The sequence below is a fragment of the Bombina bombina genome, chromosome 1, assembly GCF_027579735.1.
Source record: "Bombina bombina isolate aBomBom1 chromosome 1, aBomBom1.pri, whole genome shotgun sequence".
Classification (NCBI taxonomy): Eukaryota; Metazoa; Chordata; class Amphibia; order Anura; family Bombinatoridae; genus Bombina; species Bombina bombina.
Genome location: NC_069499.1, coordinates 1413694983 through 1413708657, shown reverse-complemented (window position 1 = coordinate 1413708657; position 13675 = coordinate 1413694983). Strand labels below are relative to the sequence as shown.

The 13675-nt window shown below is 39.2% G+C and overlaps 1 protein-coding gene across 1 annotated transcript in view; it reads left to right on the top strand.

The window, feature by feature from the left end:
• SH2D2A (SH2 domain containing 2A) overlaps nt 1–13675 on the top strand; it is a 130866-nt gene that overhangs the window by 92788 nt on the left and 24403 nt on the right. The window contains exon 4 of the mRNA XM_053695809.1: nt 3720–3809. Within this exon, the coding sequence (XP_053551784.1) occupies nt 3720–3809 (90 nt within the window). The remainder of the gene's footprint in view (nt 1–3719; nt 3810–13675) is intronic.

Here is a 13675-nt window from a genome sequence, read left to right as displayed (position 1 = left end):
TTTATTTACAAGCTACTAAGGATTTTCGTCAAACATCTGCATTGTTTGTTGTCTACTCTGGAGAGAGGAGAGGCCAAAAGGCTTCGGCATCTTCTCTTTATTTTTGGCTGAGAAGCATAATCCGTTTAGCTTATGAGACTGCTGGCCAGCAGCCTCCTGAAAGAATTACAGCTCATTCCACTAGAGCGGTAGTTTCCACATGGGCTTTTAAAAATGAGGCCTCTGTTGAACAGATTTGTAAGGCGGCGACTTGGTCTTCGCTTGATACTTTTTCTAAATTCCTCGGAGGCTATTTTTGGGAGAAAGGTCTTGCAGGCAGTGGTGCCTTCCGTTTAAGTTCCTGCCTTGTCCCTCCCTTCATCCGTGTCCTAAAGCTTTGGTATTGGTATCCCACAAGTAATGGATGAACCCGTGGACTGGATACACCTTACAAGAGAAAACAAAATTTATGCTTACCTGATAAATTTCTTTCTCTTGTGGTGTATCCAGTCCACGGCCCGCCCTGTCACTTTAAGGCAGGTGTTTTTTATTTTTAAACTACAGTCACCACTGCACCCTATAGTTTCTCCTTTTTCTTGCTTGTCTTCGGTCAAATGACTGGGGGTGGCAGTTAGGGGAGGAGCTATATAGACAGCTCTGCTGTGGGTGTCCTCTTGCAACTTCCTGTTGGGAAGGAGAATATCCCACAAGTAATGGATGAACCCGTGGACTGGATACACCACAAGAGAAAGAAATTTATCAGGTAAGCATAAATTTTGTTTTTTTGTAAACTTAGATTAATTTCATTTAAGTTTTTTTTAATTTTTAAGAAATGTTATCTTTTTTATTTTAATTGTTTGTAACTTAGTATTTTTTAATTTAGGTAATTGGGGTTAATTTAGGGGGTGTTAGGTTAGGGTTCTTAGTAATTTAATTAGTTATATTTGTTGTGGGGGGTTGGTGGATTAGGGGTTAATAGATTTATTAGCTTTGTTGCGATGTGGGTAATGGCGGCTTAGGGGTTAATAGGTTAATTAAGTTTATTGCGTTGGTGAGGGATGGCATTTTAAGGGTTAATAGTTTTAATAGGTACTTTGTGAAATGGGTGAATGGTGGATTAGGGGTTAATAGTTTATTAAGGTATATTGCGTTGTGGGGTGATGGTTGTTTAGGGGTTAATCACTTTATTAGGCATATAGCGTTGTGGGGGGTTGGCGGATTAGGGGTTAATAGGTTAATTAAATGTTTTGCGATGTGGGGGTAGGCGGATTAGGGGTTAATATAGTTTATTAGTTATTGCGGTGGGGGTTGGCAGTTGACAGGTAGATAGATATTGCGCATGCGTTAGGTATTAATTATTTTCAGGAGGTAGATAGAAATTGCGCATGCGTTAGGAATTAGTTACTATTTTCAGGGGGTTACTATGCTCACATACTCAGTGCAAGTCTTGCTGCACCTGCCTATGTTTGTCAAGGCGAAAATTGAGTAAAATTTCTCCATTTTCGCTGCATAAGACCTTGCGCTGAATATGTGATAACGATTTGCGACGCGGTTCTATGTTAGCTTATGGAAGTAAAAATTGCGGGCGACGGGTGAAATATACGCCCCGCATTTATATACGGCGCTGTATATGTAATACCAAAACCGGCGATGCCGCAAATGTAATCTTGCCCCAAGTCAGAAGTGTCATTGTTAGCTTTCGACGTAATAAAATAACTATCCAATCAAGTCCAATTCTTTTTTTTAAATGTATTCACTAATATCTCTATTGAATATTATTAAACAAATGTAATAACAGTCCAGATATGCAATTTTGTAGCACAAAAACGGATTCATAAAAACTCTCCAGTATTATTATTTTAATAAACACTATACCATAATGTAAGTGTGTCTCCTTCGCATACAGTATATGAGGGAACTCCCCTTAATGAGATACACAGGCCTCAAGGTAAATAGGGAGTTCATAGCACTGAGATGGCTTCCTATAGACTCTTGCCAGACCAAAGCATTTTAGAGAACTAGAACCATAGTCATCTGCCTGTATGCTCAAATGTCCTCTTATTCTGTATGTCACATGCTTTAGGTTTCAGAGTTTTAAGGCTAAATAGTACTTCAGACATAATGTCACTAGTTTGTAGCTGAATGACTTGTTATATATCTAGCTGTTGTAAGCTGCTCAGTGTTTTGAGGAAGCACACATGATAGTTCATGAATTTGTACATTTTCTGTATTTACCCATGATTATGCAGTCTATATAGGATGTGAAAATGGGCATTTCATGATTTTCTTCAAATGTGGTGATTATATCATATGACATAAAAGGTAAAACTGCAAATAAATGTTTTTAGTTGGTTGTTCTTGTGGAATTTTACTTTCAAGACTTCCACGTGGAGAAATACATAACAAAAAGTAGTAACCTTTTTTTTTTATTGTAAAGATCTATATTAAATAAGATTATTAAAGAGTTTTTCTGGTCTACAGCTTTAATTATTAACCCATGGTTTCAGGGACACAAGAAGTCCTGTTATTATAATTGTTTAATAACTTCCCGTAATAAGTTATCTGTACCACTCTCAAAGCAAAAGCCAAAGGGTCAGGTGAACAGAGTGGCCAGCAAGGCAGAGGATGTTAAAACCAGAGCGAGGCAAACAGGAAACAATTCAGCATAGCCAAGAGTCTCATTCTCAGTAGGAAAAAGAGAATTTAAAACTAGCAAGATCGGCAACAGGTGATTAGGATAAGCACACGCAGGAATGGCAAGAAAACCTATACAGAGCCCCAAATAGAATGTGTTGGTTCCTTACATAGTGCAAGAAAGGAGTGAAAAAAAGTTAGTTTGGCCAATGGTGATGCAAGAAAATGTTGCTTTAAACAAGACTCAGCAATATGGAAGTAAACAAGAAATAAAGAGACATTAAATCCAGAACAAAATATGTTGCAAAATGAACATTATATAATGTAAATTTCCAAATACCCAGGTAGCCCTCAGTTTACGCCGGGGTTAAGTTCCAGAAGGAATGGATGTAAATCGAAACCGTTGTATTTGAAACCCAGTTTATAATGTAAGTCAATGGGAAGTAAGGGAGATAGGTTCCAGGCCCCTCTCAAAATTGTCATAAGTAACACTTAATACATTATTTTTAAAGCTTTGAAATGAAGACTTTAAATGCTAGACAGCATCATAAACCTAATAAAATAATCATAAAACACAGAATATATAATTAAACTAAGTTAAATGAACAAAAACATTTGCTAAACAGCATTATTAACCTAATAAAATAATCACACAACACAGACTTCACTTGCATTTTTCTGCAAACAGTTCTTTCTGTGCATTCCAATCTGGACTGAGTTATAGACAGGAAGATCTTGTTCCTTAGAAATCTGCTCGATAGCTCAGGTCTGGTTAAACTGATTAATTTCAGCTTGTTTGGCTTTGCTGCAACACAAGCGGACAGCTCCACCTACTGGCTATTTTAATAAATGCACTGCTTCTCAATGCTTTTTAATAGCAGTCACATGACTGGAAAAAAAAGGTTGTTATTCTGAAATGGTGTAAATTAAACCGTTGTAAAACGAGGGCCACCTGTACCTTGCTTTACTGTCTTTTGAAGATTTTTAAATTCCATATATAACTTAGCCAGTCCTCTGTTAAGCTTAATATCATATTCCTATAGCAAAGGGTTACCTAGGATTAAAATGGTTTAATGACAAGGATTAATTAGTTTCTTTTTACACAGGCGAGCAGAGGAGATGTTGCAGGAGAAGCCACTTGGGACTTATCTCATTCGCTTCTGTGAAAGCAGAGTAGGACTTGTCCTTTCATACAGGTAACATTTATCTCTTCTGTCTATGAATCCTTTAAAGGGACAGTCTACTCCAGAATTCTTAATGTCTAAAAAGATAGATAATCCCTTTATTACCCATTTCCCAGTTTTGCACAGCCAACACTGTTATATGAATACACTGATTGCCTCTGCAGACTGCCCCCTTATCTTTTGACAGACTTGCATTTTAGCCAATCAGTGCTGACTCTTAAATAACTCCACGGGAGTGAGCACCATGATATATAACACACATAAACTAGCACTGTCTAGCTGTAAAAAACTGCCAAAAAGCACTGAGATAAGAGACAATTTTTACTAGTTTAAAAATCAGTTTGAGCCTACCTAGGTTTAGCTTTCAACAAATAATACAAAAAGAACAAACCTGATGATAAAAGTTAATTGGAAAGTTGTTTAAAATTCCATGCCCTATCTGAATCATGGAAGTTTAATTTTGACTAGACTGTCCCTTTAAGCATGAGCAAAACAAAATATTGCAGGAAGAACATATATGAAAGAGATTCAGGCCTTTACATTAGTATGTGTAAATGTTTTACACTTTATGTATGAGAAACATATATCCTGAAGTGAACTGTAGAAGATTTGCAAATATATATTGCTGCACCCTTTCCACCTTAGTGTTTTGCTTAGTCATTTCATTTTATTCAAATTATTCCAGTGTAGAACCCACTTGGTTTTTTCATGGGTTCTGAAGGCAAACTTCCTGGGATCTAGGAGTTGCCCTGGCTCAACCTACAACACACCCCTACTCCAACCTGTCCCACCAATGACATACAGAGTCCCATACATTACACACATAGGCCCCTCCCCTTCTGTTACAGACCCACCCAAAAACACTGCTGGGCCACCCCTCACCTCCCTATCCCAGTTAGCCTTAGGGTGTTAAAGGGGCAGTATACACACATGTTCATATAACTGCATGTAACAGACACTACTATAAAGAAGAATATGCACAGATACTGATATAAAAATCCAGTATAACAATAAAAAAAACTTAGAAGCTGTTGACGAGGTTAGGGTGGGAGTCCCAGTGAAATGGGCTAAAAATCAGGAAAGGCAGATACTCCCCACCTCCCCTGCATATAAAAAGACCCATTATACAAACAGGAACAAGCAGGAGTCTTTAGACATAAGTATACATCTAAAAGTTGGTGGCTTGGCTAGGCGTCTGAAAATCAGCACAATGTTATTTAAAAATAAGCAAAACTATACATTTTTACAAAAACACCTCCGATTGGGCTATATAAAGGGATCATCTACAATACATTTAGGCAAAGAAAAATTTAGTGTACAATGTCCCTTTAATGATTTTTGTGTTTATCCTATTAAAGGGGCAGTCAACACCAAAATTGTTTTTGTTTAAAAAGATAGATAACGCCTTTACTACCCATTCCCCAGCTTTGCACAACCAACTTTTGTTTATAACCTTTAACCCCTTAATGACCGGACCATTTTTCAATTTTCTTACCCTTAATGACAATGGCTATTTTTACATTTCTGCAGTGTTTGCGTTTAGCTGTAATTTTCCTCTTACTCGTTTACTGTACCCACACATATTATAAACCGTTTTTCTCGTCATTAAATGGACTTTCTAAAGATATCATTATTTTCATCATATCTTATAATTTACTAAAAAAAAAATGATAAAATATGAGGAAAAAATGGAAAAAAACACACTTTTTCTAACTTTGACCCCCAAAGTTACACATCTACAAACACCAAAAAACACCCATGCTAAATAGCTTATAAATTTTGTCCTGAGTTTAGAAATACCCAATGTTTACATGTTCTTTGCTTTTTTTGCAATTTATGGGGCAATAAATACAAGTAGCACTTTGCTATTTCCAAACCACTTTTTTTTCAAAATTAGCGCTAGTTACTTTGGAACCCTGATATCTGTCAGGAATACCTGAATATCCCTTGACATGTATATATTTTTTTTTAGAAGACAACATAAAGTATTGATCTAGGCCCATTTTGGTATATTTCATACCACCATTTCACCGCCAAATGCGATAAAAAAAAAAAAAAAGTTCACTTTTTCACAAATTTTGTCACAAACTTTTGGTTTCCCACTGAAATTATTTACAAACAGCTTCTGCAATTATGGCACAAATGGTTGTAAATGCTTCTCTGGGATCCCCTTTTTCAGAAATAACAGACTTATATGGCTTTGTGGTTGCTTTTTGGTAATTAGAAGGCCGCTAAATGCCGCTGCGCACCACACATGTTTTATGCCCAGGAGTGAAGGGGTTAATTAGGGAGCTTGTAGGGAGCTTGTAGGGTTAATTTTAGCTTTAGTGTAGTGTAGTAGACAACCCCAAGTATTGATCTAGGCCCATTTTGGTATATTTTATGCCACCATTTCACCTCCAAATGCGAGCAAATAAAAAAAACAACTTTACATTTTTCACAATTTTAGGTTTCTCACTGAAATTATTTACAAACAGCTTGTGCTATTATGGCAGACATTGTTGTAAAAGCTTCTCTGGGATCCCCTTTGTTCAGAAATAGCAGATTTATATGGCTTTGGCGTTGCTTTTTGGTAATTAGAAGGCCGCTAAATGCTGCTGCGCACCACACGTGAATTATGCCCAGCAGTGAAGGGGTTAAATTAGGTAGCTTGTAGGGAGCTTGCAGGGTTAATTTTAGAGATCAGCCTCCCACCTGACACATCCCACCCCCTGATCCCTCCCAAACAGCTCTCTTCCCTCCCCCACCCCACAATTGTTACCGCCATCTTAAGTACTGGCAGAAAGTCTGCCAGTACTAAATAAAATAGTTTTTTTTTTTTTTTTAAATAAAAATTATAAAATATTTTAGTTGTGATGGACCCCTGCCTTAGCACCAACCTCCCTGATCCCCCCTCCAGCTCTCTAACCCTCTCCCCTACCTAATTACCGCCATCTTGGGTACTGGCAGCTGTCTGCCAGTACCCAGTTTGGCCCCACAAACCAAACTATTTTAATTTTATTTATAACTTTTATTTGTATGTTTAATTATTTCTGTAGTGTAGCAGCCCCCCCCACAATACCCCCACCCCCTCCCCCACCCAGATCCTTTTAAATGTAAAAAAAAAAAAAAAAAAACTTTTTTCCCCTTCCTTTTTCATTGGTGTCAGTGTGGCTAATGCGCGCATGTGCACGTGCACACGCACACCCGTGCACGTGCACGCACGCACACACGCTCCCTCGGCACCATCACTACCGGTGCAGAGAGGGCCACAGAGTGGCTCTCTCTGCATCGGAGTCTTGTAAAGGGGTATTGCAGGATGCCTCCATATCGAGGCATCACTGCAATACCCTCAGAGCTGCTGGAAGTGATTGTGATCACTTCCAGCACTCTGTTAGACAACTGACGTACCAGGTACGTCCATTGTCATTAACTGCTTGTTAATGCATGACGTACCTGGTACGTCAGTTGTCCTTAAGGGGTTAAACCTCTAAATTTCTGCTTGTTTCTAAGCCACTAAAGACAGCCTCTTATTTATTAGCTTTTCACAAAAGGGGAGTACTAGTTCATGTGAGCCATATAGATAACATTGTGCTTACACCCATGGGTTGTGGCAGTCACAGCACTAATTGGCTAAAATGCAAGTCAATAGATAATAAATAAAAAGGTCATGTGATCAGGGGGCAGTCAGATAAGGCTTAGATACAAGGTAATCACAGAGGTAAAAAGTGTATTAACCCCTTCGCGACCAAGGACGTGCCAGGAACGTCCTACAAAAAAATACCCTTAACAACCATGGACGTTCCTGGCACGTCCCCTGGGGTTTCAAGTTGTGGAAGCGATCCTGATCACTTCCAGCCGCTTTCAAGGTATTGCCGTGATCCCTCGATATTGAGGCATCACTGAAATACCTTTTTTGGCACACTGATGCAGAGAGAGCCACTCTGTTGCCCTCTCTGCATTGGCCAGCGATGGTGCCGATCATTGGTGGGTGGGAGCAGCTGCAGGGAGGCGGGTGGGCGGCCCATCAAGGGTCACTTCCTGATCCGGTGCGCGCAAGTGGTTTGGAGCGCGCAAGGGGGGGCAGGAGGGCGCCCACGCAGGCGTGCGTGCACGCATGGGTGTGCGCGCACTCGCGCTAGTACTTAGATAAAAGCCAGTCCTGGAATGAAGGGAGAGGGAAAGGGGGGGGGGTAATTTGATAAAAAGAAAGGGATCTGGGAGGGGAGGGGGTAGACTATTAAGAGGGGGCAGCTACACTACAGAAAATTGGCTATCTTTCACATGATACAGGGGACCAGAAAATGGGAGAAAAACAAATTGTCAGAAAAAATCTACTGGTAGTGGAGGGCATATTTGTGCCTGTAACGTCTTAAGGGTTATGCTGCCTGACTGAGACGTGAAGCTGTGCAGTGTGTGAGTGTGCTCTGACTGACAGCAGGAGCGAGCTGCACTTTGTGTTATGGCGCGGTCGGGCCGGGCTGTGACTATACAGCTGGCCTGATGCGCTGTGTGAATAAAACAGAGAGCGGGTCTGTAAAACAGCCGGGTTTTTTTTTTAATTAAAAGGCAATATTACGTTTAATACAGATAAGGCTAATATAATGTTATATAATTCTGCACTATGTGACACTTTAACTGTTTTTGTTTCAGGAAAGGGGGCGGCACTGAGAGAGCGGCTACCTCTAGGGTGGTTATAGGACTTTGTCAGGAGCATGCTTAATCAGGCTCGCTGATTGTAAGTCCAAAGTGGTAACTTTTGGCTTCACATCGTTGACGTTTGTTGTTCGTCTTACGTCATGATCGCCCTTATGGTTTGAAGCATTGGTGTTGAGGGGAAGATTCCGCCAGCTGGCGTGGCGGGTCCCGGCCAAATGATTTTTATGGTTTCCACGAGGGTGTGGTCAAGTTAATGGGAGGGGCATGATGTTGCAAGTCGCAGCTTGTAATGTCTCTCCCCGCGGGCCTGCTGACCTAGAAACCCCTTGAGGATGATGCCAACCCCTGAAGGGCAATGCTCGGCAGGAGCATTGCGACAACCAATCCGGGCCGGTGACCTCACTAAGCTTGTTGTAGATACTAAGTTATTTATAGGTATAAAGATATATACTAGGCTCAGATGCCGCCACCTTGAGTTAAGCCTTAAGCTTCACAGAAAAAAGTTTAGAGTTTTGCCTGGTTGTTTTAAATAAACGCGACCTTGCTCCACGGTCTTCTACCTCCAAACCTGTGTCTGTGTGTTTATTGGGGTAAGGTGGGAGTGAAGTCATGGCGATTTGACCCTTATGTTTATTTGAAATTGAGTAGGTGTTAAATAATTGTCTTTTTATTATGCACTCGTTAATTATGTAATTCTACTGCATTGAGTGGTCCTTTAAATCCCATTAACTTCAGTGTGATGCCACATAATGTTGTAAATCCTACAAAGTGGTATAGTGTCTAGTGAAAGTACAATATATGTTGCAGGTTTCTCAGCTGGTACCAGTATTATGCAGAATGTTACTATCTACTTGATTGTGTATTGTCCTTTTTTCTGATTGCAGTTTACCTTAATTTGCAAATGATTATTTTTCATTATTGTAAAATGTAAAACTTCATTAAACATAATTTGAAAAAAAAAAATATATATACATGTAGCAACCAATCAGCAAGAGCTACCCAGAGTTCTGAACCAAAAATGGGCCGACTTGTAAGCTTACATTCCTGTTTTCAAATAAAGATAGCAAGAGAACAAAGAAAAATTGATAATAGGAGTAAATTATAACTATAACTGCGACAACTCCATCATTACCCCTACCCCGCATGCCAGATGTCTCGGGGTCAGATTTGACTCAGATCTTTCTTTCACTCCTCACATTCAGTCCTTGGCTAAAGCCTGCTGCTTCCACCTTAAAAACATCTCTAAAATTAGACACTTCCTTACACAAGACACAACTAAGATTTTAATCCACTGTCTCATTCTTTCCCGTCTCGATTACTGTAACTCTGTCCTCTCTGGTCTCCCCACCTGCCACCTAGCTCCTTTACAATCCATAATGAATGCCTCTGCCAGGCTCATCTTCCTTACACGTCGCTCTTCATCTGCTGCGCCTCACTGCCAATCCCTTCACTGGCTTCCTCTTGCCTCCAGGATTAAACACAAAATTCTTACTCTGACATACAAAGCCCTCAACTGCACTGCTCCCCCCTATATCTCAGAACTTGTCTCCAGATACTCTCCCTCCCGTCCCCTTCGCTCTGCTCACGACCTCCTACTCTCCTCCTCTTTTGTCACCTCATCACACTCCCGTTTACAGGATTTCTCCAGACTGGCTCCCATCTTGTGGAACTCTCTGCCTCGCTCCACAAGACTCTCTTCTAGTTTTAAAAGCTTCAAGTGCTCCCTAAAGACTCTACTGTTCAGGGATGCATACAACCTACGCTAACCTTTCTTTATACCAGTTCCTCTCCTCCATTGCTATCCCCTGAACCCCCTTAGCATGTAAGCCTAAAGGCTGTGACACACTGCAAGCGATGTTGCGCAAGGCGAAGCAGCCACTTTGCACTGCATCGCATCGCTTCTGAAGTTCAATTATTTCATCTCTGAGAGCTTAGCTACGCGACCTGACGCAGCAGAGTGCTCAGAGATGAAAAGGCAGGACACACTGAGCGCGCACAGCTGCATCCACACGCTGCGCACCGCTCCGCTTGCAGTGTGTCACAGCCTTTAGAGTCCAGCTGTTTGTAGATCACCTTCTTAGGAGCTGACTACAACAGTGCAACTCTTGGCAGGGCCCTCTACCCATTTGATCCCTATAATTTTTTTGTTGTACTCCGCATTTGTTTATAGCGCTGCGGAATCTGTTGGCGCTCTACAAATAACCAATAATAATAATAAAAAAAATAATACATTTACAAAGTTGCTTAAAATTGCATGCTCTATCTGAATCATGTAAGAAAAAAATTGGGTTTAGTGTCCCTTTAAACCTGCATAAGGGTCAGATTGAATTTGGGAGACAGAACTAATACACCCAATATGTAACTATTTGCATGGGCAAAATGTAACTATTAAAAAAGTTATATGAAAAGGTTAGGTACAGCATGCAAACAGGTCAAAATGGGTTTAAAGGGATAGTCAACTTAAAAAAATGTTTTTTTTAAAAATATAGATAATCCCTTTATTACCCATTCCCCAGTTTTGCATAACCAACATGGTTATATTAACCCCTTGGTGACCAGACCACTTTTCCATTTGTTGACCGCCTGGGACTAGGGCTATTTTTACATTTCTGCAGTGTTCGTGTTTAGCTGTAATTTTCTTCTTACTCATTTACTGTACCCAAACATATTATAAACAGTTTTTCTCGCGATTAAATGGACTTTCTAAAGATGCCATTATTTTCATTATATTTTATAATTTACTATATTTATTTTTATAAAATATGATGAAAAAATTGAACTTTAGGTTTCTCACTGAAATTATTTACAAACAGCTTGTGCAATTATTGCACAAATGGTTGTAAATGATTCTCTGGGAACCCCTTTGTTCAGAAAAAGTAGACATATATGGCTTTGACATTGTTTTTTGGTAATTAGAAGGCCGCTAAATGCTGCTGCGCACCACACTTGTATTATGCCCAGAAGTAAAGGGGTTAATTAGGTAGCTTGTATGGAGCTTGTAGGTTTAATTTTAGCTTTAGTGTAGAGATCAGCCTCCCACCTGACCCATCACACCCCCTGATCCCTCCTTGACCCCCCTCAAACAGCTCTCTTCCCTCCCCCACCTCACAATTGTCACCACCATCTTAAGAACTGGCAGAAAGTCTGCCAGTGCTAAAATAAAAGCCTTTTTTTTAGCATTTTTTAAATATATATTAGGGATGCACCGAAATTTCGGCCGCAGAAACGTTTCGGCCGAAAATTGCATTTTTGACTATTTCGTTTGTTTTTTTTGCCTGTTATTTTCTGTAAAATTATTGTGTAGCATATTTCAAATTTGATGCTACCCTAGAGCTGCTGTTTGAGTTAATTTCTTAACTTACTGTTTCTCATATAATAATAGTTTTCTAGGACTATACTTTATTTGGATAATTGGTAACAAAAATACTGTTAAATCTGATTCTGTTACACAGAACTCAATACAGAATAATACAGTATATTGATATTTAATATTGTTTTAAGTAGGGATGCAGAAACATTTTGGCCGAAAATGGCATTATCGTTTTGTTTTTTTGGTAAAATTATTGTGTAGCATATTATTGTTATTGTGGTTATTTTCTTTTAATGGCTTGCAGGTTTTCAATTCTGATTCATTCATAAAATAACATAATTTATGTAAGAACTTACCTGATAAATTAATTTCTTTCATATTGGCAAGAGTCCATGAGCTAGTGACGTATGGGATATACAATCCTACCAGGAGGGGCTATAAACCTCAAAATGCCTATAAATACACCCCTCACCACACCCACAATTCAGTTTAACGAATAGCCAAGAAGTGGGGTGATAAAGAATGGAGTTAAAAGCATCAACAAAGAAATTTGGAAATAATTGTGCTTTATACAAAAAATCATAACCACCATAAAAAAGGGGGTGGGCTTCATGGACTCTTGTCAATATGAAAGAAATGAATTTATTAGGTAAGTTCTTACATAAATTACGTTTTCTTTCATATAGTTGGCAAGAGTCCATGAGCTAGTGACGTATGGGATAGCAATACCCAAGATGTGGAACTCCACGCAAGCGTCACTAGAGAGGGAGGGACAAAATAAAAACAGCCATTTTGCTGAAAAAATTAATCCACAACCCAAATATAAGTTTATTCTCATAAATCAAAGGAAAAACTTCAATCATAAGCAGAAGAATCAAACTGAAACAGCTGCCTGAAGAACTTTTCTACCAAAAACTGCTTCCAAAGAAGCAAATACATCAAAATGGTAGAATTTAGTAAATGTATGCAAAGAAGACCAAGTTGCTACTTTGCAAATCTGATCAACTGAAGCTTCATTCTTAAAAGCCCAGGAAGTGGAAACTGATCTAGTAGAATGAGCTGTAATTCTCTGAGGCAGGGCTTTACCCGACTCCAAATAAGCTTGATGAATCAAAAGCTTTAACCATGATGCCAAAGAAACGGCAGAAGCCTTCTGACCTTTCCTGGAACCAGAAAAGATAACAAATAGACAAGAAGTCTTCCTGAAATCTTTAGTAGCTTCAACATAATATTTCAGAGCTCTCACCACATCCAAAGAATATAAAGATCTCTCCAAAGAATTCTTGGGATTAGGACACAAAGAAGTGACAACAATTTCTCTATTAATGTTGTTAGAATTCACAACCTTAGGTAAGAATTTAAATGAAGTCTGCAAAACTGCCTTATCCTGATGAAAAATCAGAAAAGAAGATTCACAAGAGAGGACAGATAATTCAGAAACTCTTCTAGCAGAAGAGATGGCCAAAAGGAACAACACTTTCCAAGAAAGTAGTTTAATGTCCAAAGAATGCATAGGCTCAAATGGAGGAGCCTGTAAAGCCTTCAAAACCAATTTGAGACTCCAAGGAGGAGAGATTGATTTAATGACAGGCTTGATACGAACCAAAGCCTGTACAAAACAGTGAATATCGGGAAGCTTAGCAATTTTTCTGTGGAATAAAACAGAAAGAGCAGAGATTTGTCCTTTCAAGGAACATGCAGACAAACCTTTATCCAAACCATCATGAAGAAACTGTAAATTTCTAGGAATTCTAAAAGAATGCCAAGAAAATTTATGAGAAGAACACCATGAAATGTAAGTCTTCCAAACTCGATAATAAATCTTTCTAGAAACAGATTTACGAGCCTGCAACATAGTATTAATCACTAAGTCAGAGAAACCTCTATGACTAAGCACTAAGCGTTCAATTTCCATACCTTCAAATTTAAT